The sequence below is a fragment of the Malus domestica genome, chromosome 13, assembly GCF_042453785.1.
Source record: "Malus domestica chromosome 13, GDT2T_hap1".
Classification (NCBI taxonomy): Eukaryota; Viridiplantae; Streptophyta; class Magnoliopsida; order Rosales; family Rosaceae; genus Malus; species Malus domestica.
In genome coordinates, this window is record NC_091673.1 from 2051678 (window position 1) to 2078068 (window position 26391).

At 38.4% G+C, this 26391-nt stretch overlaps 4 protein-coding genes and 2 pseudogenes across 4 annotated transcripts; 4 read left to right on the plus strand and 2 right to left on the minus strand.

The window, feature by feature from the left end:
• Positions 1 to 1416: 1416 nt before the first annotated feature.
• LOC103451608 (protein DETOXIFICATION 12-like) lies at positions 1417 to 6040 on the plus strand. Its single transcript, XM_008391018.4, has 7 exons — positions 1417 to 1866; positions 3747 to 4291; positions 4402 to 4488; positions 4601 to 4657; positions 4811 to 5049; positions 5162 to 5367; positions 5602 to 6040. The coding sequence occupies exons 1-7, from the start codon at positions 1594 to 1596 to the stop codon at positions 5680 to 5682; spliced, it is 1488 nt and encodes a 495-aa protein (XP_008389240.2). The 5' UTR covers positions 1417 to 1593; the 3' UTR covers positions 5683 to 6040.
• A 2174-nt stretch (positions 6041 to 8214) lies between these two features.
• On the plus strand, positions 8215 to 14596 carry LOC103451609 (protein DETOXIFICATION 14-like). Its single transcript, XM_029091782.2, has 7 exons — positions 8215 to 8498; positions 12654 to 13198; positions 13294 to 13380; positions 13464 to 13520; positions 13638 to 13876; positions 13986 to 14191; positions 14350 to 14596. Exons 1-7 carry the CDS (start codon positions 8247 to 8249, stop codon positions 14398 to 14400), a joined length of 1437 nt encoding a protein of 478 aa, XP_028947615.1. The 5' UTR covers positions 8215 to 8246; the 3' UTR covers positions 14401 to 14596.
• Positions 14501 to 15784, minus strand: LOC103452261 (metal tolerance protein 1-like; annotated as a pseudogene).
• A 570-nt stretch (positions 15785 to 16354) lies between these two features.
• On the plus strand, positions 16355 to 18576 carry LOC103414231 (uncharacterized). The gene is made up of 4 exons (XM_070810947.1): positions 16355 to 16587; positions 16688 to 16781; positions 17149 to 17361; positions 17709 to 18576. Exons 1-4 carry the CDS (start codon positions 16513 to 16515, stop codon positions 18428 to 18430), a joined length of 1104 nt encoding a protein of 367 aa, XP_070667048.1. The 5' UTR covers positions 16355 to 16512; the 3' UTR covers positions 18431 to 18576.
• LOC103414390 (sec-independent protein translocase protein TATC, chloroplastic-like) lies at positions 18505 to 20766 on the minus strand. The gene is made up of 4 exons (XM_070810948.1): positions 20291 to 20766; positions 19512 to 19795; positions 19001 to 19291; positions 18505 to 18879 (listed from the first exon to the last, which is right to left on the minus strand). Exons 1-4 carry the CDS (start codon positions 20580 to 20582, stop codon positions 18670 to 18672), a joined length of 1077 nt encoding a protein of 358 aa, XP_070667049.1. The 5' UTR covers positions 20583 to 20766; the 3' UTR covers positions 18505 to 18669.
• LOC103414391 (origin of replication complex subunit 4-like) lies at positions 20697 to 25401 on the plus strand (annotated as a pseudogene).
• The last annotated feature ends 990 nt before the right edge of the window (positions 25402 to 26391 follow it).

Consider the following 26391-nt stretch of genomic DNA (forward strand, 5'->3'; position numbering starts at 1 on the left):
TTCAATTCAATTAACCATATTAATTCAATTAAAATAATAAATTATGTTTGGCCTTGGCCCTTTGGCCCCCTCGGTTAGATATGATTTTTTGTCAAAGGGCTATGTTTGGCCTATGACCTTTTGGCTCTCTCGGTTGGAAATGGTATAAAATATGGCCAAACACTGTTCATTAAAATATATTTTGTTTTTCAGGGCTAAAGGGAGTCATTTGGCCTTCTTTTCGGCCATCTCCAACCGAAAGAGGGCTAAATGGCCATGTTCAACCTATAGTCCTACAATAAATTATATTTTAATGAACCGTGCTAGGCTGTATTTTATACCATCTCCAACCGAATGGGCCAAAAGGTCATAGGCCAAACATAGCCATTTGACAAAAAATCATCTCCAACCGAGGGGGCCAAAGGGTCATAGGCCAAACATAATTTATTTTTTTAATTAAATTAATATGGTTAATTAAATTAAACTACCATATTAAAATAAGGTTTTCAGACATATTTTGAGTGTCACTTGTTGCCAAATGAATAAGCCTCTGGATTTCTTATCGTTATATAATCTCAATAATTTTTTTGAATAGGATTTCGAGTGACACGTGTCGCTAACGTGAGTAACTCTCCAGATTTCTTATCTTTATGTAATCTCAATAATTTTTTTGATAGGATTTCGAGTGACACGTGTCGTTAAAGTGAGTAACTCTCTAAATTTCTTATCTTTATGTAATCTTAATAATTTTTCGGATAGGATTTCGAGTGTCACATGTCAAAATGTAATTGGTTGTGCAAATTTTGGATAGGATACGTGAAACTTCTTATCTTCAACTTTTAATGTTGTAGGAATGATGTAGGTATTTATAGAAAAAAAATTAGATTTTTTTTTAAATTCCTCAAAAATAAAATAAGAAATAAAATTCCAACGATAAACTGACGGCATCAAGACGTTAGCTAACCGTTGCTAATTGGAGTCATGCTGACGCTAGGTTGCCGTTAGCATTCAAATGGATTGAACTAGAGGGCTTGACATTTTGGAGCTGGAAGGCTGGCAAAATGTCAAGCTTGACATTCTGGCACTGGAGGGCTGGCTGGCTGGCTAGCTGGAAATGGCCAGCCCACTGGCCTGGGGGTTTGGGCTTGGTGAGGCCCACGAGCCCTTTGGCCTAGCTTTCAATTAGAGATGATTTTCGTGTCATTCCGAGCTATTTTTAGCCGTATGACCTTTTGATCGGATCGGTTGGAGATAACCTTATTCCTTCATATCACCTCATTAATCAAAATTGGTTGCTTCACTTTTTTTTTTTTCTTTTTAATACGACTTTCTACCCTAAATTTATCTAAATTTCGGAAAGAGGCTCGAAGTATGGCCTATAATCTTGCCTGTCTTGTGGCCTAGCAAATAAAGACTTATAATTGCCCTGTTTTTCTTGCTGTCATGTTTGCTGTACACCAGGCAGCCTTTATTCATAAGCAAAGGTAAACTTTTGGCCTGTGCATATACAATGTCCATGAAAGGTCAAAACTTTCCAAATCTCCAGCGTCCATAGGCTATTAGGCTTACTGGTTGATCATCAGCTCCTGAGGCAGCCTCCGCCTGAGTTCCGCCATGGAAGAGAGCTTGCTATTGCCAAAATACAGAGAAGAGCAACAAAGAAGCAGTAGAAATTCAAGCAGTAGTAGTAGTTGTCTAACATGGGTTTCTTTTTTTGAAGAAGTAAAGAGGTTGGGATGCATAGCAGGACCAATGGTTGCTGTGGTTCTATCCCAGTACATGCTGCGGTTTATTTCAATGATGATGGTTGGTCACCTGGGTGAACTTGCACTCTCCAGTTCCTCCATAGCCATCTCCCTCGCCGGCGTCACCGGCTTCAGTCTTTTCGTAAGTCTATCTTCCTTCCATCTTGTTTTAATATCCACTGCTGTTTTTTATGTTTGGTTTCGGGTTGTGTAAATGCCAATTAACCTCACCATACCTAGAATGCACAAAACTTCCATTCTTTTTTTATGAACAAAACTTCCATATCTTTTTGCAATGCGATATTCTAAGCTGCTCCCGCCATTCGTAAGGATTTTGAACTCAAGTCACTATTATTACCAATTGGCTTAACCTATGTATGCAAAACTTCACCTTTGATCTGATCTGTAATTGCCGGATACGGTCCGAATTCCGTATCAATACCACCGAATTGATTTAGTGTCTTGTTCAACCATTTTTAATAATTATTAATTAATTTCTTGTCTACGTGGCTCAAACATTCATGTCAATAAAAAGGTAAGCTTCATACATGTAATGCCATCTTTTAACAGTTAAATTCACAAAACTTAATAAAGGTTCCATTTGGCAACGAATGTTGATGTACCAATACAACACAGGTTTTACTAATGTGAGAATATTTTATATTATAAGAATGAAACATAGGTTCTATTAATTTAAGAATATTTTAATATTTTAATAACATTTTGATTAAACAATTAAGAAAATTAATTATTTTGATGTGTTTTCATTTTTGATGATAATAACTATAAAATATAATCGTGAAATTTATAATTATAATATTTTACCATAAAATTAATGTATATTTTTTAACTAATTTAGAACGAATCAAATTAAAACTTGTATTGTCTATGTCTCTCAAGGACAAATGACACTATAGATTATAGCGAATTCCGTAGCGGAACTGAATAGCAAACTTGAATCGTCCTTCGTATTTAGTTTTTCATTAATTAATTTTTTTTTCATTGGGTTGCAATTTGGATCTGGTCTTCTGTGATGTTATTGTACACTGTCCGAAAGACTGCCGTTTGGATTCCACTAGGCATTGACAAATGACCAAAGCATGAAAAACTGAATGTCTACGGATCCTTTTGCGAGGATTCCCCATATCCTTTAATAGTATTTGTTCATCGTTAATTATGTCCGTTCATCGTATATCGTGTGATCATAAATTATTTTAAACTTTTTTATTTAAAATTGAATATAAATAGTAACTGATGAAGTCGCACGATATAAAAAATACGATTAAATGATCCTTGAGATTCTACAAAGAGAATCCTCATTCTGAAAAACTGACCTGCTAATGTTTAGGGTCCCACAGTTTTTGTTTTTGGGTTTGAAGACCTACGTCATTTTGTGTTCATTTGAAAATACTTGTAAAATGGCTAGTAGTGTTTCTAGTAAAAATATATATGGAACTATTCCTTAGTAAAAATGCAAGAGAATCCTAAAAAAACACTTAAATGCTTTCAACAAAAAGCATCTAAAAACATTCGTGCTAAAAGCACTTTCTCATTCAAAAAGCTCTTCTAAACGAGTCCATAATTAACGCCTAATTACGGAATGTATGAAGTATTGTGAGTTTAATTGGACTCTGCCACTGCAGATTAATTTGTCTTTCTCATAACTTCTTTGCAACATATTATTTGCAAAGTAAGGGTAACACTGCGTAAGATAGACGTTCCCCTGAACCTCGCAAAGCGGAAAACCTTGTTGGCTTGGGTCGCCTATTATAACTCCTTTGTCCCCTGAAATGTTTCATGTACAGAAAATTGTTCCCAAACCATGCTGGAATCAATGCTGTGCATGTTGTGTGTATATAGTGTATAACATGGACCTTCTTAAATTTTAATGATAATCTTATAACACAAACTTACGGATGATATGGTACGAATTTTAGCGTAGATGTAGTACTAATATCGAAATAATGACGATTTTCGTAGTGTAGATGTTTATAATCTGTCTCTAATAATCTGTATGAACAGTTGGGAATGGCAAGTGCACTGGAAACTTTATGTGGGCAAGCATATGGAGCTGAGCAATATCAGAAACTTGGACTTCTAACGTACACTGCTATATTTTCTCTCAACATGGTTTGTCTTCCTTTATCTTTGATATGGATATACACGGAGGAGATACTGATTTTCACCGGTCAAGACCCTGCGATTTCTCGCGAAGCCGGAAAATACACAATCTTGCTTATTCCTGGTTTATTTGCTTATGCAACTCTTCAACCGCTCATTCGATACTTTCAAACACAAAGTTTAGTAATGCCTATGCTCGTAACCTCTTTCGTCACCTTTTTATTCCATATTCCTCTCTGCTGGATTCTAATATTCAAGTCTGGATTGAAACACCTTGGAGGAGCATTAGCAATCGGCATTTCCTATTGGTTGAATGTGATTTTTCTTTGGTTATACATGAAGTTTTCCCCTGCCTGTTCAAAAACTCGTGCTCCAATTTCGAAGGATATATTCCACGGTATCGGAGAATTCTTTCGCTTTGCCCTCCCTTCTGCAGTAATGCAATGGTAGCCAGTTTCTCCCTGTATTTTAGTTTCAAGAAGAGATTTCGATATGCTTAATTTCTTAGTCTTACAATTTCTCTTTCCTTTGTCTTGGTTCTTGTTGATGGTTGTAGCCTTGAGTGGTGGTCGTTCGAGCTGCTTATATTTCTGTCTGGACTTTTACCAAATCCGGCTCTTGAAACTTCAGTTCTGTCTGCATGGTAAGTTTTCTGTTTGTGTTTCATTTCAGTTACTAAACGATGCAGGAAAAAAAATCCAGTTTGATCTCCATTTAGAAAGCTTCTTGTTATTCTAATTGATTGGTTTGGATAGTCTTCTGGCGATTTCAACGATCTATGCAATACCCTATGCGTTTGGTGCTGCAGTAAGGTATGCTCAAACATTGCGCACTTAAGTCTCAACTCTTTAAGTTCCATCAAACTATACGTATTTGCGTGCTAAATCGCCATGCAGTTAAATTTGCATAAAAAGATCTCTAATAAGCAATAACTTATCTTTTTCTTTCCTTTGGGTGTTGTACAGTACTAGAGTTTCAAATGAACTGGGAGCTGGTAACCCACAACGTGCTCGTATAGCTACTTTTGCTGCGATGTTTCTTGCAGTCGCAGAGACAAGTATAACAACCACGACCCTCTTTGCCTGCCGGAAAGTATTTGGTTACACTTTTAGCAACGAGAAAGAAGTCATCGATTACGTCACAATCATGGTTCCTCTAATTTGCCTGTCTGTCATACTAGACAGTATGCACGGGGTCCTTACAGGTCAGTTGCCTTATCTTCTGCCGATAGTATTACAGGATTAAGCATTGTTCTAAAGAATAACTTCATTCGTGTTTGGATCTAATGTTATATGTTTTTTGAACCGCTAAATCAGGTATTGCTAGAGGAACTGGGTGGCAGCACATAGGGGCTTACATCAACCTTGGAGCATATTATCTTTGTGGAATCCCCGTTGCTATCGCGTTGGCTTTCTGGGTTCAGCTTAGAGGAAGGGGCCTTTGGATTGGCATACAAGTTGGTGCTTTTGTGCAAGTCAGTCTGCTCGCTTTAGTAACATGTTGTACAAATTGGGAAAAGCAGGTTAAATCCTCGACCCTAACTCGATCTTCTCCGCATTCATTTTCAAAATTCTCTATTTGGTTGCCAAGAAGTCGGGACGAAAGATGAAGAACATTTTCTCTTACGAGTACAACGATATGTTCTTTTTCTTCAAACTCCCTACTTGAAAACCAACCACAGACACAACATTTCATTAAGCACGACCTCCTTTCATGTGGTTTCGAGGATATTAATGTTGGTCTTTTTATGTTTCAGGCAAGTAAGGCAAGGGAGAGGATATTTGACAGAAGCCCCCTGGAAGTTAATGCCTTGTGTGACAAGGCAGAGAGTAATTAGTTTTGATTAGCACATTTCTCTCTATCGCGGGATTAAGGAGAAAGCATTAGCTTTATCCATTCTTCATGCACCGAAATTTTTTGTAATAAGACATTCGAATATGTTTGACACATATTGGCTTGTGACATTCTGTCTTGACTACGATCAAGTGAGATCTTTCTCGAGTGCAACACAGTGTCCTGAATCTCAGGATAGCGTCGCGGTTGCTGCTTAAAATCTGTATCAGAATGCACACGGCAAGTAAGAGCAGCTGAGTTCCGAATCAGCAATTTTATCATGATAAAATATGTGCGGTTGACAAAAACCCAGCTGAGTTATGCAATTTATCAACAATAACCGATACAAATTCACACATCCAGTACAATATTACTTCTTTCTCAACCCCTATATCGAAAGTTAATGTGTACAACATGATTTTTGTCTTTGTATTTTTTTTCATTGCAAATCAGCCTTACAATATTTGCTCTGTTTTTCTTGCTGTCATATTGGCTGTATACTACCACTCTTTGCATACAGAAATGTAAACTTTGGGCCTCCGAATGTCAGAACTTTCTCTTCATCTCTTCATGTATATATTACCTGTTGTGCCTTGGCCCGTTCGTTAGTGCGGAAACGAGATTCAAATTACAACCTCACCAAAATCACACTCAGTTGAACAGAATAAAATACAAGAAATAAAGACACCGAGAAATTTACGAGGTTCCCGAAGAGATATTGCTCTTCACTATGAGAATAACAGTACAAGTACACATGAGTTAAATCAACATAACCCAATCCCGAATCCCTTGCACACCCACTCATAGAATTTTCCCAAGAGCCTCACTTTACCCCAAGAGTTCTTTCACTAGAATACTTTTCACTCTAACTCTCTTTTTCTCTCACCCGTGCCCATGCTTTCCCATGGGAGAGCCAAATGCTCTCCCCCTTGGATGCTCTCTGATGCTTACCCTCTCACTCGGCAAGCCCTTTCATCCTTCGGCAAATCCTTCCACTTATAACAACAAAAGAAAACCACCTTTGAAAAGGCCACAAATCAAGGGCTAGACATGATGATGTCTCCCTTTTTCTTTGTCCATTTCTTTAACCAAAAGTAGATGTCTCCCTTTTCCTTTGTTCCTTTCTTTAGCCGAAAGTAGCTAGCACTCCACATGGTTGAGATGAAATTGTTGCCAACTCATAATTATATGAGCCAATCACAACATTACCCAAATCGAAATCCCCAGTATCCGTAGGGTGATCATCATCAGCACCTGAGGCGGCCGCGGCTATTGAGTTCCACAGCAGAAGACACCACCATGGAAGACAGCCTGCTATTGCCAAATACAGTAGAGAATGCAACAAAGAAGTAGTGGTTGTCTAACATGGGTTTTTTTTTTTTTTTTTTTTTTTTTTCAAAGTGAAGAGGTTGGGATGCATCGCAGGATCCATGGGTGCTCTGGTTCGATCACTAGACTAGCAATATTGATGCATTCTAAGAAGAGGGTTTGTTCGAAGCCGGATGCGACAGGACGAAGAAAATTATTAAATTTGCATCACCGAGACAATCCACCGCTTATAGAATTATTTTATCACCATTCACCAACCTTTTTGCAAGGCAATTTACTAAAATAGTAAGCGTAACCAGCTATATACCCGCATATGGATGAGGACGAGGATCCTAGAATCCTCACATTTTATCTGTTTATCGTACATCGTAGAGTCAACTTTCGTTAAATATTATTTGTGTTTAAACTTAAAAATAAATTTAAAAATAATTTTTAACTGCACATTATGCGATGAACGAATAGGATGTGAAACTCTTTAATATCCTTACAAAAAAATCCGGATGAAATTCAAATATCTGTACACATTCATATGAGTGCCTTGCACGTCATGTGTTGATTACACACCAATCGTTGCAGGAAAGAATCTCTTTCGTGTAGAGAGCTCACGGCTGAATCGAACGCGTGGATTCTCATCTCGTTGCCCAAAATACCATGTGACTCTTGAAACTTCCAAATCTTCACGTATCAAAAGACAATTCGATACGAAAACGCCCAGTTGCCAACGCGGAGAGAGGATCCTGAGATTTTCTAATTATATATATTTATCGTATATCGTGCGATTAATTTTTATCAGATACTATTTATATTTAATTTTAAATAAAAAAATATACAATAACTTCTAACGGTATGATATAGGATAAACGAATGTGATTTAAGGATTCTCAAAATCCTCATAAAGAAATCCGATGAAAAACCTCTTGGCCAAGGCAATCAATTGGACAGTAATTACATTGTTTTTTTCGTCAAGGTAATAATTAGTCCTTACCATCAAACAAATTTTTTCATCAAAGTAATAATTATGTCCAACCATCAAATAATAATAACAAATAATATAATTAGAGAAAGAGAATGCTACTTTCTGTCAACACCATTTAACGTCAATTTTCATATTAATTTTATAAAATAATGTGCTAAAATATGAGAAGATAGAGAGTCCATGGAAAATTCCGTTTTTGAGATAATTTCTCTATATATTATGATTGAGTGGAGAATGTATAGAGTTGTAACGTTGTAGTTAGCATGGAGAAGATTTTGTTGATAAAAGATGAGGGAGGAGAAGGAGAAGGTCTTGTGAGGAGGAGACAATGCGGTGCGTTTGGAGGGGAAGTGAAGCGGTTGGGGTACATAGCAGCGCCGATGGTGGCGGTGAATTTGTCACAGTACTTTTTGCAAATAATTTCAATTATGATGGTCGGTCATCTGGGCCAGCTCTCTCTTTCGAGCACCGCCATTGCCATCTCCTTCTGCGCCGTCTCCGGCTTCAGTCTTCTCGTAAGTCCCCTTCCTTTTTTTTTTTCCCTTTATTTTAGCCAACTGGATCATCTCATTTAGGGCACGTTTGTTTGACAGGATTAGCAAGGCTTGGACTGGACAGGACTATAGTCCTGTGTTTGGTGTGCAACCGGATTAGCTTTAATGAGCTTAAGCCGGACTCGGTCGGACTAAAGACCTCCTTAGGTGGTCTTCGCGAGCAACCCCAAAACCCAGCGGATTCGTAAGCCAGAGCAAACCGAGAGAGTTTCTGCCTTCCCTTCGTCCCTTCGTCCCTTCCTCCTGTCTTCCCTCGTCCTCATCTCTAGGTTCCCTCTCATTTTCGTTGCCGTGCTCTCTCATCTTCTTCCTCCTCATCCTCCTCTGAGCGCCTTCCTGTCTCTGCATCTGCTCGCCTCATCTGAGTTGTACGGTAAACTTCGATTCTTCTATTAATTGCATGTATTTGTGTTGTAGAAGGTAATTTTACTGAGTTTTATGTGATTTGATTGTTTTGGGTTTGATAATTTTTGAATCATAGAGATATGCACTTGAATAAATTAGGGTTTTGATATTTAGGTGAAATTGAAATTAGGATTTGGGCTTTTCATAAGATGAGATGGAACTTGGGAATTTAGGATGTCAATGTTGTAAAACTTGGAAGTCCTACCCATATGTTGTTTTCGATTTTTAAAAATTGGGGTTTCAACAATGGGAGTACTTTGTGCTTGTGTGTGTGTGTCTGCGTGTGTGTGTGTCTCTGTGTGTGTGTAATGTATGTAGTGTGTGTGTAGTGTATGTAGTGTGTGTATGTATGTACTGTGTTTGCAGTGTGTATGTATGCAGGGTGTATGCAGTGTGTGTGTACTTGCAGGGTGTGTGTGTAGTGTATGCAGTGTGTGTGTGTAGTGTATGTAGTGTAGTGTGTGTGTGTAGTGTATGTATGTATGTACTGTGTTTGCAGTGTGTATGTATGCAGTGTGTGTGTGTGTAGTGTATGTAGTGTGTGTGTAGTGTATGTAGTGTGTGTGTAGTGTAGTGTTTGCAGTGTGTATGTATGCAGTGTGTGTGTGTAGTGTGTTTGCAGTGTGTATGTATGCAGGGGTATGCAGTGTGTGTGTACTTGCAGGGTGTGTGTGTAGTGTATGCAGTGTGTGTGTGTAGTGTATGTAGTGTGTGTGTGTGTAGTGTATGTAGTGTGTGTATGTATGTACTGTGTTTGCAGTGTGTATGTATGCAGTGTGTGTGTGTAGTGTATGTAGTGTGTGTGTATATGTGTAGTGTTTGCAGTGTGTATGTATGCATAATGTGTGTGTAGTGTGTTTGCAGTGTGTATGTATGCATAATGTGTGTGTAGTGTGTTTGCAGTGTGTATGTATGCAGGGTGTATGCAGTGTGTGTGTACTTGCAGGGTGTGTGTGTAGTGTATGCAGTGTGTGTGTGTAGTGTATGTAGTGTGTGTATGTATGTACTGTGTTTGCAGTGTGTATGTATGCAGTGTGTGTGTGTAGTGTATGTAGTGTGTGTATGTATGTACTGTGTTTGCAGTGTGTATGTATGCAGTGTGTGTGTGTAGTGTATGTAGTGTGTGTATGTATGTACTGTGTTTGCAGTGTGTATGTATATGCAGTGTGTGTGTGTATGCACTGTGTGTGTGCAGTGTGTGCAGTGTGTGTGTGTATGTGCAGTGTGTGTGTGTGTGTGTGTGTGTATGTATGTATATGCAGTGTGTGTGTGTATGCACTGTGTGTGTGCAGTGTGTGTGTGCAGTGTGTGTGTGTATGTGCAGTGTGTGTGTGTGTGTGTATGTATGCAGTATGTATGCAGTGTGTGTATGTATGCAGTGTGCAGTGTGTGTGCAGTGTGTGTGTGTATGCAGTGTGTGTGTGAGTGTGTATGCAGTGTGTGTATGTGTGTATGTATGCGGTATGTATGCAGTGTGTGTGTGTGTGTGTGCAGTGTGTGTGTGTGTGTGCAGCGTGTGTATGAGTATGTATGCAGTGTGTGTGTGTGTAGTGTATGTATGCAGTGTGTGTGTGTGTAGTGTATGTATGCAGTGTGTGTGTGTGCAGTGTGTGTATGAGTATGAGTATGTATGTATGCAGTGTGTGCAGTGTGTGTATGAGTATGAGTATGTATGCAGTGTGTGTGTATGCAGTGTGTGTGTGAGTGTGTATGCAGTGTGTGTGTGTATGTATGCGGTATGTATGCAGTGTGTGTGTGTGTGCAGTGTGTGTGTGTGCAGTGTGTGTATGAGTATGTATGCAGTGTGTGTGTGTGTGTGTAGTGTATGTATGCAGTGTGTGTGTGTGCAGTGTGTGTATGAGTATGAGTATGTATGTATGCAGTGTGTGCAGTGTGTGTATGAGTATGAGTATGTATGCAGTGTGTGTGTGTGTATGCAGTGTGTGTGTATGTATGTATGCAGTGTGTGTGTGTGTGTGCAGTGTGTGTGTGTGTGTATGTATGCAGTATGTATGCAGTGTGCAGTGTGTGTGCAGTGTGTGTGTATGCAGTGTGTGTGTGTGTGTGCGCGTGTGTGTGTGTGTGAGTATAAAAACAGAGTGTGTGTGTGAAGGTAAGAGTGTGTTGCACTCTGTCCCCGTGTGTGTGTGTGTGTGACTGTGCAGTGTGTGAGTGTGAGTGTTCAAGGTACTGCAGATCATACTGACATAGCTAATGAACTTGAAGCAATGGGTCTCTCTCCTATGGATCAAATTGATGCATTGTCTCTTATTTTGGATAAACCAAAAAATGTGGGAGTGTTCAGGGCAATCAAACCGGAACTCAAGAAAGTGTTCGTCCAAAGGCTTTTAAGCGACAACGCAAGCGGATGAGGATTTTGGCTAATGTTAACATGGATGTATTTTATTAACGTTAACATGGATGTATTTTATTAATCATACAATCTTATGTTATGACTTATAACTTAGCTTTGCACTAGTATTTTGGCTTATGTTAACTAGCCATTTTGTAAATTATGGAGATCTATTTTGGCTAATGTTAACTAATGTTAACTAGGATTTTCTAAATTATGGAGATCTTATGTACTTGTATTTGTTGAAGTTGCATGTATTGGCCACTATTATTTTTCTTCTGTTGGGTGATAGAGTTTAAATCAAGCTACATTTGCAAATTAAACCCAATTCTATTAGCAGGTAATAGAAACAAAACAATTGTCAATTTTTTTTAAGATTCATAATATACATGGTAAAAATATGCTCCAATTAACCCATATAATGAGATTTGTAGCTTTACTCTATTACACAATGGCAAAAATTTGTAGTCCTAGTCTAAGCAAACACAAATCTGGTGAACAGTACTGTTTTTCTTATCCTGCTTCTTAGTCCGAGACTGCACCAAACGCTTCACTAAGTTAGTCCAGCTTAGTCCAGTCTAAGCCAGTCCAGCTTAGTCCCGGCAGCTAGTCCAGTCCGAGACAGTCCGGCGCAACAAACGCACCGTTAGGGTTGTTTGGGATTGCTTGTATAGGAAGCACTTATGGTTAAAAGTGTTTCTGCTATAAGTGCTTTATTATGCAAGTGTCAAATTTTTTATAAGTTTCGAGTGGTTTTGTAGAAAAATTCTAATAGTTTTTTAATAAACATTCGAGTTATGCTTCTCAGGTTAGTACTTTTACAACCCATAAACATAGTTAGAAGTGCTTTTACTTGTCAAAAAACACTTCTAGTAGCAATCTCAAACATGCCCTTATACTCTCGTTTGATATAAAATTTGGCGAGTGTTTGTGTTTAGTGAAGTACGCACAAAATAAAACCGATTATAAACTTTAATCGAAAATTGAACTGAACGACACCAAATAAACAGTAGCGGGGTATTGAACCATTGTTTCTATATGACTTATTATATATAGTGGCCTACAAATTCCCGATTCTCTTTCAGAATGCCAACTTTTGCAAGTGTGTGTGTGTATTAGGAGAAACTTACTGACACATGGGAGCCATTGTGGTCGTATCTCAAGCCAATAACGCATTACCATATGTGTTAACCTTTCTACATGGTAATTTGTGATTGTCTTAAAATGCCGTCACGAAAGCATTATCCCTGTTGCCTGTAAATTCTTCTAGTTGTGCATTACCTCAGGCTGAAAATGATCAAAGCTATACCAGTCTTTAAGAACTCGATGAAGTTTTCTGATTTGAACGTGTCAAACAGTTTGGAATGGCAAGTGCACTGGAAACTCTCTCTGGTCAAGCATATGGAGCTCAACAATATAAACAACTAGGACTTCAAATAAACACTGCCATTTTCTCCCTATTCCTAGTTTGTCTCCCTCTGTCTCTTGTGTGGATCTACATGGGAAACATACTGGTTTTCTTGGGACAAGACCCTCAAATATCCCATGGAGCCGGTAAGTTTGCGAGGATGCTCTTACCCGCTCTCTTCGCTTACGCAGCTCTTCAGCCTCTTTGTAAATACCTTCAGACGCAAAGCTTGATCATTCCCTTGCTTGTGAGCTCTTTTGCCTGTCTGTGTTTCCACATTCCGTTTTGTTGGCTTATGGTGTTCAAGTCTGGACAAGGACACCTTGGGGCAGCATTGGCCATCGGTACGTCCTATTGGTTAAATGTGATTCTACTCTTACTGTACGTTAAGTACTCTGCTGCCTGTGCAAGTACTCGGGTTCCAATTTCTCTTGAGCTGTTTCGAGGCATTGGAGAATTCTTGCGCTTTGCAGTTCCGTCTGCTGTAATGATTTGGTAATAAAACCTCCTTCTTTCTAGTGTGTAAAGATTTCCTAGTTTTATTTTCTAGCGTTAGTCCTCATAATGTGATTCGCGTACAATGATTACAGCCTCGAATGGTGGTCGTTTGAGCTCCTTACCTTGCTGGCTGGTTTTCTACCAAATCCGGAGCTTGAAACTTCGGTTTTATCTGTCTGGTATGTTGATATTTCATGCGAATTTCCTTGAACGAGTGCAGTTTATTCATCAAGTAAATAAAATGTGTTACATTTCTGAACAGTTTGGCAACCATCTCATCGCTGTATACAATACCAGAATCACTTGGTGCAGCAGTAAGGTTTGTACTTTGTACCAAGGCACATATGAATACTGAATAGCGAACATATACCGATCTCTTTTGCGATTCTTAATTTGGTGTACTGATAATTTGTTTCTTATATGGGGGGTGTTATAGCACTAGGGTTTCAAATGAATTAGGAGCCGGGAACCCCCAAGCAGCGCGATTAGCTGTTGGTGCTGTTATGTTTCTTACAGTCTCCGAGGCCGTTCTTATAAGCACAACTGTCTTTGCCACCCGCTCTATTTTTGGCTACATTTTCAGCAATGACAAGGAAGTTGTGGACTATGTCACTTCCATGGCTCCTCTGATTTGCCTAGCAGTTATATCCAACAGCTTACATGGCGTTCTTTCTGGTTAGTTCTATTAATTTCTTCCACATTTCTGCTTATGCATCTTCAATGTTGTAATTTCTATGCAGCTCAAAGCATTTTTTTCGTAACGTATTTAAATTCAAATGATCAGGTATTGCTAGGGGATGTGGGTGGCAGGACTTGGCAATGTATGTCAACCTTGGCGCGTACTATCTGTTTGGGATTCCGGTTGCAGCCACATTGTGCTTCTGGTTAGATTTAAGAGGAAAGGGGCTCTGGATTGGAATACAAGTCGGTTCATTTCTGCAGGCAGCTCTTTACTCTGTCATAACAGGTTGTACAAACTGGGAAGAAAAGGTAAATTCAAAAGAGAAAAGGAAGACATTTTGTGATCTTAAAAAGGACTGTATCGACGTCGAATATTTAAATTTGGAATTCACTGTTTGTGATTTCTTCTTCACAAATTTATGTGATTCTTTTTCTTGATTTCTCCTTGGTTGTCTTTGATATTGCAGGCAAGTAAGGCAAGGGAGAGGATATTTTTGGAAAGTTCTTTAGTAGGATAGCGGCATTGTCAGGCATGATAACACAATCATGACGGTTTGACCTAAATATGATTCATATGTAAAGACGCAATTTTGTGAAATTTGGGTAACATCGCAAATATGGGTGTAGCGACATTAGTCACAATTCATACTTTAAAGTAGAATATCCTTTACATAAAAGAAATCACAAATAACTATGGTTTAGTATGTTGACAAATGTAAAGTCTTACGTCAGAAACATATATAAAAGAGCAAACCAAAGAGATCGACAAATGATCTTTCTAACTATGGGAGGAAAATTAAGTCTTAAAACACAAAACTGACCCAACTAAATAGCTCAAAACTTTGACAAATCGTCTCTCTCTGACTCTACTGATGCTCTATCTCAATCGTTACATGACTGATATTATACCCTCGCTTGACGTAGTCTATAACCTTTTTCAGTACCATTTCAGCATTAGCATCCGGCTTAACGATAATATGGCAAGCCATTAGCACCTTTCCAACAGTTATCGCCCAGATGTGCAGTTCTTGGATGTCAACTACCTCATCCATCCCACAGAGATCTTTCTCAATCTTCGTGGCATCAATCTCTCTGGGAGTGCTCTCCATCAGAACCTCCAAAATGTTCCTCAACATCGGGATTGTTGTCGAGAAAATCATTACTGAAAATACAAGGGTGCATATCAGATCGACAATCTTCCACGGGCTTGTACCATATAATTGCTCCAGCAATCATTGCTCCGATACTCTGAATGGAATCTCCGAGTACATGAAGATAAGCCCCCTGCACATTGATGTTTTGTTGCTTCGGTTTCTTTTCACCTTCAGAGCTATGCTTGAGTAGAGGTACCGTGACATCAACTATATGATGGTGTTTGTCACCGTGATTGCAGTGCACCTCATGATGATGAGAGTGATGCGTAGTCACAGTAGTCCCATGGTTATGTGTCTCATTGTGATCCTCATGATGATCGTGATGATCACCATGTCCGTGTCCATGATCATGACACAATAAGTGCCATGCTAATGTTAACCACCAAACCAAACGCAGAATCAAGAAACATTAGAGGGCCCTGAACTTCACCTGCACTAATGGATAAGCCTTGCAATGGCTTCATAAACAAAGAAATTGCAAATGCTGATGAGCTGCATCGGCGAGAATGGCAAGACTGTTGGCTTTGAAACCCCCAACAACTTCCACGCTCATGAAAACTAAACATAGTGCAACCACTATCATAAGCCTGCGCAGGGATGCCGAGCGTTCCTGTGCATCTTTGGAACTAGTTTTAGCATCTGAGAATCCGCACGGTCCATCCCGACAAATCAAGCTCCCACTCAACCTCGTTTCTATAGCCTGAACATCCACACTTACACGCTCATGTTCGGAAATTTGTGGTTCCATCTCTTGAATGCACTGCCGTGCTGTGCGGGAAAGCTACAAGATAGTGGTGGTGGTGCTCAGATTTCTCTGAATATTATTGTGAGGAAAGCTTGTTGCTTGTAACGTGATATATATATATATACACACACATTCAAAGTTCAAAGATATATTAGAGAAAATCTCTTTCTTCTTGGGATGGGTTTTATTTCCTATTTCCTTTAGGTTTAAGAGGAGAGGGAATGTTAGGCAGTGATGATTATACCAAAAAGGAAAAGAAAAAAAGAAAAAAAAAAGAGGAAAGGGGATGTTTTCTTACTTTCCTATATTTTGGAAAATAAAAATAGAAACAAAAATGTTGTAAAATTGTGAGAATGAATGCCCACATGCTTTAAGCGAGAAAGATTTGAGAATAGTAGTGTAATTGTTGTTATGTGATGTTTTTAAAAGGGCAATAGTAGTGCAAACGGTATGATATTTTGCACCATCTTCTCTCCTGTCCCTAGCAAAAGTTATCGTTATCAATTTAATTTTTGCCTATTTATAACAAAAAAAACAAAAATAAAAGCTCATTACCATAACTTTATACAAAGAGGAGACGTCGTCGTTTAGCTGAATTGGCTGTTAATCGCGTTTACCCAATTGGCACTTGGCGGCAGAAGATATTTCAGCTTCACAAAACCTCGAAAAACCTCTGAAAACTTTGAGAACCCGCTGCCGCAGCTGCAATTCCTTCCGTCGAACGCCGAGCGATGGGCCGAGCCGAAAGAGAGCAACTGACTCGAACTCTCAACCACCACCTCAACACCGTCCACGAGACCTTCCAGGTTCAATCCCACTCTCTCTAGAAATTCAATTTTTCCTTTTTTTTTTTTTTTTTTTAATATTATTATTATTTTAAACAAAATTTGGATTGGATGAAATCAGGTGTTGGATCAAACCGCACCTTCAACGCTTGAGAAGGTGAGCTGGGCGGAGGTGATAAAGATGGGCGATCAAGTCTACAAACAAGCTACCATTTGTAAGCCCCCTTGCTTTTATTTTATATTTTTATTAATAATTTTAGTCATCTGTGTCCACCACTCATACCTTGCTATGTTAATTCGAAACCGTGTTCATTCGAATTGCAAATCTGGAAAATTTGTTGAAGGAATTCTGATTTGAGCTTTCTGGACTTTACAAATATGTTTCTTTTAACTTAACAAAATTTCCATTTTCCCCAATGTGCCTTGGGTGACTGTATTCGGAGAAAAATGGCGCGACGGAGATCTTACTTTTATGGTTTTTTTGTCTATGTTTCGATTTGCAATTCCGTCGTATAGTTTGTTCTTCTCCTTTGCTGCGCGATGCCTGATGCTCAAGTGACTAAGTGTGGCTTGATAATGCAGTGGGAATGCTTTGGACCGGAGGAGAAACGCCGCAAGTTAGAGCACTTGAAGAAAACATGGTTTCCTACTTCAATACCCTGCAAGGTTTTCTTCTGCTTTCGCATGGGAGTACAGTCGGTGCAGGGCCTACGCTGGCTTCTTGTGTCCATACGTCTGTAAGGCAAGTTGTCGACACCAGTTTTAAGCTGTGGAAGGAATCTATCTCTTTGTATGGTAATCTCTCTCTCTCTCTCTCTCTCTCTCTCTCTCTACTCCAAACAAGGCAATATTTGTGTAGCATTATTTCTTGGTCACTCCATGCCTGTATTTTTGTTGAACACGTTACACGAACACACATGGTCCTTGGTGTATGACTTCGAAATGACCGTGAACATCACCTTCTAGAGTTAGCTTTTGTGTAGGACATTGACATAATATTCCGGAGGCTAATACTGTTTAATAACCATTAGAGCCTATGTGATTGCATATTATGAGTTGGAAGTGCAACTATCTTGGCTAAAGATTTGACAACTACCATGGCTAGTAGGAACCTTGTCTTCACTTGGAATGTACAATTGCAGGAGCACGGAATAATGACGGGAAACTCTCAATTCCACAATGGGTCGGTGCAGTATGGGAAGCCTGTTCTGCTCTTAAAATGACACCTGCCACAAATATTACAGCAATTGGGCGAGCAATGACAAAGGTTGCAGTTTCGGTGAAAGATGTTCTTCGTGAGATGAATGAGCTTAAGCCAGCTTCCTCAGACCCGACTGATGAATCCTCTATTGAGCCTTCTACTGAAGCAGAGATTGAACCCGATGATGATGAAATTTTAAGTGACGGTGATCTGGGCAATGACTTGTCCCCTGAAGAGATGAGAGTTTCCCAGTTGGCAATTGCCGTTGTGTCAGAGGCTCTTGTAGTGATAAAGGAACTAATTCGCACCATCAGTGGTTTGCTTAAACTGGAAAACTCCAATGGCAGCGGTAATCTTGTGGAATCCTTGGAGAAATTGTTGAAAATGTGTAAAGAAATCGGAATACAAATAGACGAGCTTGGAGCTTGTTTATACCCCCCGCAAGAGGTTCCCGCTATCAAGGCAGCATCAGAGAAAATCTCCAGTTTTGTTGATGATATACAATCTGAATTACAGAATCTTACAGGAAATCTGGAAGCTTTTTGTCAAGCATGCGATTGTTTGAAGAGTTCACTGAGACAGCTCGAATCTGCAGCAGCCTCACCTAGTATTGTTGATTTAGAAACCAGTGTGCAGAATATTGATATGAACTGTCAGTCGTGAGAGAGATGAAATTGATTTTGCAGAGCTTTGTAAGTCCTTTTGTTTTCGAGAAGAAAATGGTTCTTGTTTCAACATTTGTATGCAACACTGAACAAAATTTCAGATAAATGGATATGGGGGGTTATTCACCCTCGTTCCGTAGATAAGATTTATGTTACATCATGTTGCAAATGTACAACATTCTTACAAATCCTGAGTATGTACGATCCTGCGAACAAACTTCATGCGTTTAATCGGGTTCACCGGCCAGTAAGCTTAACCACCCAGGCACCCCCCAAGTAAAGACCGAGGAGGGGTGCTGCCAGAAGGACCTGAGTGAGTGGATCCGTTGACGGTGTAACCACAGCAGCTGCCACAACGGCACCAACCACAACATACCTCCAAATTGACAGCATTTGGTCTCCAGATACTAGACCGACTTGTCCCAGGAGAAATTGTATAACCGGAACCTAGAATAAGATGAAAGGTAATTTGTTAACAGAGCTTCTACTGAGATCCACTTCGATGTATGCATTTTACGCGCACAAACCCACAGTAACTTCCCTGTTATATTTGAGAGGAGAGCGTTACCTGGAACGACAAGCCTGTGCTGAACATGAGAACAAGTACGAACTCAAAGTATTGATCAATGGACCATAAAGATTCCACAACACCTTCTGCATACGTGACAAAGAAGTTCAAGGCTGCGGGTGTCAGCACCATATAAGAGAAGGTGATACCAGCGTAGAAAAGAACCGATGAGCCTAAAACAATTGGCCCCAGAAATTTTCTCTCGTCTCTCGTTAATCCTGGAAGAACAAAGGCTATAAGCTCATACAGAATGATGGGGCTCCCTAAGAGAAGGCCGCAATATCCTGATACCTGCAGTAAACAATCCAAAGAACTTTCTTGTTACAGTGATTTACTTCCGAAATAACCATTCCGACTGAGATTATTATGGGAAACACTAATCATAAAGTCCCTACAACGCTCCATTACACTTCCGCGCTAGCTAGCCAGGCTGATTTGCATACTTCCAGAAAACAAAATCTTAAAAACGGCAATCATTTCAAAGACCGGATAGATATTCACCGAGTCTAACCTTTATGGTAGTAAAGAAAAACTCGCCGGGAGCTAGCTGCAGGAACTTTACACCTTGTTCTTTAACTGGAGCTTCGAGAAATACTATAAGGTCTTTCGAATATGCAAAGCACCCCACCATAGAAACTCCAACCGCTACAACTGATATAAAAATTCGCTGACGCAGCTCTTCCAGATGATCAAATATGGTCATCTCTTTATCATCCGGGAGGAGCTCTTGACTTGGATACAAAAAATTGTAAATTGAACTTCCTCCATCGTCTTCCTTTGCACCACCAACCAAATCTATATTGTACATCAAAACCGCGATGTCAAACTTCTAAACTGAAGACATTAGCACCTACTTCCTCAAGGCAAGATCTAAATTGTGATTAGAGAAAGTAAATTCACATGTAGCTAAAGAAACTCAGCTTCTTTTCTGTAGTAGGAAAAGCAATTTCTTCCACTCAATCAAAAGCACTTCTAACTACACAAGGCAGAAAAACTCAAAAGTGAAGCGCTTTCTAGCGGTGCTTCTTCACGAAGCACTTCCAATTGCTTTTCCAAGAAACACTTGGATTTTTAATAAAATTTCAATGTGTTTCTAATAAAAGTGCTTCTAGCAAAAGTGCATCCTGCCAGTAAAATGCTCACCGGGATTAATTACAAATTACTTCTTGAATCAGTAACAAACAATTATATACTTAACGGACATTACAGAGCTCCCGAATCAGGTATAGTTTGCTTCTAAACATACTAAAATTATTCAGATTAGCAAACAATCAAAAGCACTAGAATTACCAGTAGAAGGCCTCTCCTCGACGGCGGACCCAACCCCAACCCCAACCCCAGGCTCAGCGCCAGACTCCTGCTGCTTCTCTCTCAAATCGTCATTAACAGCGCAGCAAACGACGTCGCCGCGGAGGCTCCTCCGGCTCCGCAGACCACTGACCTCCGGTCCCGGCCTCCTGGAGTGATGGACTCGAACGGAACCCCGCTGATTTCTGATTGGTCCGCGCCGGTCGAAGCAGCTGTGGGTGTGATTCCGGATGAAGTTCAAGTTGGAAATGGAAGCAAAGGTGGTGCTTCCCATCTCTCCTCCAACACTTCCAACCGCAAGTTCGCTTCTTCTTCTTCCTCTGGTTCTTCTTGTTTGTACTCGCTTTCCTTTTATATCAAAAACTGAACGACGTTTGAATATGAATGACTGGTTCTTCTTTCTTCAGCGCAGAACGATATATTGGAATCGCAGCCAATGGCGCATGGTAGCTAGTTCCCTATTTGTTTTCTACTGTGCGCCGGTGAAGTAGAATGGGCCTTATAAACACTCTCTCGGTTTCAATTTCAGCCCACCAAAAAGGTCCAGTTCGGCCCATGGTTAACTTCGGCCTTCGGTTTCCTTCCCGCCCTTTCCCTCTCGTATCACCTCTCTCTGCGACCTCGCTTCGCAAAATGGCGCGGGAAAATCCGGCGGAGAAAGCCCTAAGTCTGCTCCGAAGTCGGCTCTGCGGCCCTAATTTCGTCTTCAGAACTCTCTCTCTCTCACTCCGATGACTCAAACTACAGGTCCCTAATTTTCTTCAAATCACACTCTTCAACCCTAATTCATTTTTTTAAGGAAAAATTAGTATCCGGTCCCTAGTTCTTACTTCATTAACTAAGACCTTATTAGTTTTCAAATTTTGATTCAAGTCCCTAACATTAATGTGATAATAAATTTACATGTTTATTATATAATTTTTTAATATAAAAATTAGTAATTAATTTAGAGTTTAATACTCACACCTCTATTAAACTTTTAATTAATTTTCAATTCAAACATTTTCAAAATAATAAAAAATTAAATTAAATTAAATTTGTACCTATTAGTTATATATATATATATATATATATATATATATATAAAGATTCTCAATTTTTTTAATCTTAAATGTACCCATTCATATAATTTTTCAATTTTTTTAATTATCAATGTACCCATTCTCATATATATCAATTTGTTATATGTAAAATGTACCCTTTTTAATATAAAATCCATTCAAATTTTTTAATCCATGTTTAAACTTATATGGGTACATTCTTTTTCATTGATTTGAGAATGTATCCATGTTTTGGGTACAATAACTTTTTTTGTTAATTTTGGTTAATGTACCCATACATATATGTATACACACAATATAATAGAGAGTATAATTTATATTTTATTATTTTTAATCCCATAAATTATGGGTTTTATTTAAAATCTCATTAATATAAACAATTACAAATTTCAATTTTTAATTTTTAATTTAAAAAATATAGTAACTTACATTATTACATTAATGTCAGGGACTTCAATCAAAAACTAAAAACTAGCAATTCAATCAAAGAATATTGATAGCTCCAAAGTATCCTTTTTTTTTAAAATCAAAATTGGGGCTTTTTGTCCTTGATTTTCTCATATTTATTGTTTTTGCAGCAAGTTGAAATTTTTAGTTTCGAGTTCGATCACCGCGGCCTGCAACAGCTCCATTTTGCTTCTGGGTCCCCGTGGTTCTGGAAAAACTGCTGTATGCCCCCAAATTTTCTATTGTGATTTCTCTTCAGTCCTCTTATAATTGTAGTATACAGTTGATTTTCTTACTCTACTCGTGTTTTTAGATGTTGGAGCTTGTGCTCAGTGATTTATTACAAGAATTTCCTGATACGGTTTCAGTGGTATGCTTGCATTTTTCACTTCCCTTCGTAATAATTTCTTTGATTTTTTTCGATTTTTTTCTGGGTTTAATGTTTATATGCAGTTTAATTTGGAATGGACATTGTGCTGCAGATTAGGTTGAGTGGCCTTTTACATAGCAGTGACAACTGCGCGTTCAAGGTTGATTCGTGGCGGGGTTTAAATTGTGATGAATCATTCAGGAATCTTAGTAACATTATTATGTTTTTCCTTTTATTTGATACGGTTGTTGGTTATTCAGGAAATCGCTAGGCAGCTATGCATGGAGCATCAGTTGGTGTTCTCAAGAATGGTAACGTGCATAGTTTTATCGGAAACCACTTTTGTAGCATTGTACTTCAGAAAACTTATGGTTTCTTGATGTGGTGATCATTTTTGTAGGCATCGTTTGATGATAACTCCCAGTTTATGATAGCCATGTTAAGGTGCGCATAAAGTTTTCTTGTTGCGATTCGTATGCTTTGGAAGTTCTGACAGACTTGTTTCTCTGCTAATTAGGGAGTGTGGATTAGCACATAAAACAATTATCTTTGTGCTCGATGAGTTTGACTTGTTTGCTCTTGTAAGACCTCATCATCCTTTGCCCATTTGTTTTTCATTTCTGCAGCCTTGCTCTTTGACATTCATGATTTATCGTTGGCTGCTTCTTTCTCTGAAACCCGTGAAGATTTGTGAAAAGCAATTAATTAGCAAGTAAAATTTTTTGGATCTTATCTGGGGCTGCAAAGTTACACTGGAAGCTGTAGGAAAGTTTATCCTTTCATAAGGAGCAATGTAAGCTTTTATTGAAGAAAAAGAATGACAATGCAAGATGAAGTAAATAACCTAGAGAAATATATCTTCTACTTTGTCTGTCTACTGGAGCTTTCATGAAAATGGTTTGCTTGGTCAGACAGCTCAAACGAGCATATTTGTTTTCTCAAAATTGACTGGTTGGGTGCTTTTGGTTGAAGTGTCAAGTTGTCAACTATAAATATTAAGACAATACATCATTTGGTATGTGAATATTATGCAATATATAAGGTGTAAGAAGTGTACGACTTACAAGCTAAACATATACATACCTTAAAGAGGTTCTTGTTGGATTTATAGAATAAAAATAAACAACCAGTAACTCTAATATTTCTCTCCATTTATGGTTCCTTACAGGGAAAACAGAGATTGCTTTATAGTTTACTTGATGCAATGCAGTCAGTAACATCTCAAGCTGTTGTCATTGGTGTGAGTTTGCGACTGGTATGTTGGTTTAAAGTTGCTCCTATTTTTCCCTTGTTAACTTTTGTTGCCATAACTGTGATGTGAATGCCTAGATATAAATTGTTAGCAGAAATGTGGATTAGTTGCATCAAAGTTGAGAAGACTTTCTCATGCAGGATGCTGATATGCTTTTGGACAAAAGAGTAAGATCTCGGTTTTCACATAGAAAGCCTTTGTTTCTTCCTCCTGCTTATGAAGACATACAACGGTAAAGTTACTAGCTTATGACTTGGGTGCTACTATTGCTTCTTCCCAAATATGGACACTTCCAGTATAATAATTGCGTTTCTGATTTTCTTAATTTCCAAACGAGGCAGATTGTTGGAGCACATTTTACTATTGCCAACAGACTCGAGCTTTCCTCCAGACTATGCTATTGTATTCAATGCAAAACTTAAAGTATCGTTTCCTCACTATGTCTTTTAATGAGATAATATTGAATATTCATGTTAACAAAAAACAAAAATTCATTTTACAGTATTCTACCAGATAAAATCGTTCAGCTTGTAAAGTCCTTGACATTTTACAGACTATATTGGCTGACGAGAGATTTAAAGAGATTGTTAATACATACCTGAATCTTGATTCAACTGTCAAACATTTGTTGAGATATCTGTAAGTTTTTCTTTTGAATCTGAAAGAATTGAATGATCCTATTGCTTTTCGTATTCATCATTCATAATATACTGAATTTACTGGTCGTGGACCATGGTACTAGATTCCCCGCTGTTTCTGATATGGATTTAGAATCTGGAATGCTGTCGCTAGAAAACTTCAAAACCACACTTTCTAATATCCAATTGCAACCAAAGTTGGAATGCATAAAAGGTCTGAGAATTTTTATCTTGCTTTGTTGGACTTCATCGTCTGTATTCTTTGTTCCTCCCATATCCATCATTTCTGCCCGCCAAAAACTTGTGTATATAACCACAAGGGAAGGAAAGCAATGACCTCTTGTTTCCTGTCTTCTTCTTCGCTCTTTTTTTCTTATGAAAATCAATGGTTTCATGCAGATTGCTCAGTATTGGAACTTTACATTCTGGTATGCATGAAGAGGTTGGAAGTTAAAGAGTAGAACTCTTATATTTCAACGCTGTAATGAAAGGTGAATGTCTGAGTCTTCCTTTCCAAGTCCTATTAAGTTTTCACTTACATGTTTGGCATATGTGGCAGAGTACAAAAGCATACATGATTCCGTCAAGACTGCTTACCATTTCGCAAGAAATGTTTGCTTACGGGTATGCATAGCTCCTTGCTAAAATTGTGTCATAACAAATCTTAGTGCGATGTTCCATCTTAGCTGAATATTTTCACTTTTCACTTCGGCAGGGATTCGAACACCTCCTACAACGTGAGCTAATTGGATTTGCAGACAACAGAGGACAGAATCAACCTGTTGAATTCAATCCTGTTAAACTTTTAATCTCATCCCCTGATGTAATGAACTACATCAGGGGATGAAATCATACAGATCATGTCCCGTAAGTCACTACAAGATTTTTTTCTTTTCTTTTTTCCTGCATATGCAGTGGATAAAATGCACCATAAGATCAACTGAAACCGATCATACGAAGAATTTAATCATAATATAGGAAAAGGTTTAGCATGTATCAGAACTTTATGTTAGGTTTTATGTCATCGTCATCGATCTTAATGTCGAAGATAACGTGTAGCAAACCACTTGGATTTCATGAGCTGTTGGTTTGTGTTGTTGACAGGCAATTCTTCAACAATTAATGGATCGTCAAAAGTAGAGTGCATGGCGCAAGGGAGCTGCTTCATGTCTATCATAATCGCAAGGCGTGTAATCTCTACCATTGTTTCACATCAAACACAAACAAGCAAGACTTGCTTTGTTTTCTTTCTTTTTTCTGTTTTTTTTTTTTTTGTCAAACAATATATTTTGTTAGATTAACCACGAAAGAATTCGAATCCATGTCGTCATGCAAAGACTCAACTTGTTTTGATGCCGACATGCAAGACTTGCTTTTTAATACCCATTTTTTGGAGGAGCTATCGATGTAGGGCATACTACAACCATACAATCTTATGGTGTATATTAAGGGTGCGTGTACCTCAGTGTATCACATCACATGCAAACAATCATCTTTTCAACTCGTTGAATTTGACGGTATCACTTTTACCTTTTAGAGTGTAGAATGTTTATCACCGTCAGATGTGTGACATATATGATCAAATAAAGGAGGACACTTGGGGTTAGTTTGTCGTAATTCATAAAATTCTGAATAGTACAATTACAGTATTTGTTTGGTGAGGTATAAATACAATCTAATGAGATGTTACTGATATTCTCAGTCACCTCGTTTTATTTTTTGAGCCTTCATTCTCATCATTAGGTTGCGTGGTAGTCTTATTTTCGATTACCGGTGTTAAAATATGAGTCTTTAACTAAAGTAGTTTCATAAAATAATTGGATAACATGGTTCGTCTAAACAATTATGAATTTAGTTGATTTTAAATCGAGTTAATTTTTGAAGTGTGAAATATAAAATAAACTGATTTGTTTTTGTTTTTTAAGTCAAGCGATATCGTTAGTAAGTTAAATGTTAGATTAGTCACCGACAAGATTTAAACCTACGTTATTATGTAAAGACCAATACTTTTCACCACTGTAGTAAAAGACCACTTGCAAAATAAATAAATGGATTATTAAATAACGAAAGTGTGTAAATGAGAAGTTGCTAACATTCCCTTTGCATGTGGATAACGGAAAGGGATCCTCTTCGGATCCCTTCCACTAAGGTCTTGGGATCCATCAATTCGAATTCTTAAAATTTGATCAAATAGCTACAAATAAGGACCTACGTTAAAAGTTATAAATTTTTTAACTGTTTAATCAAAGAAACTTAGTGGAAGGGATCCGGATCCCCCGTGGATAACGGGAGAATCGGTGAAGTGTAAAACCCAA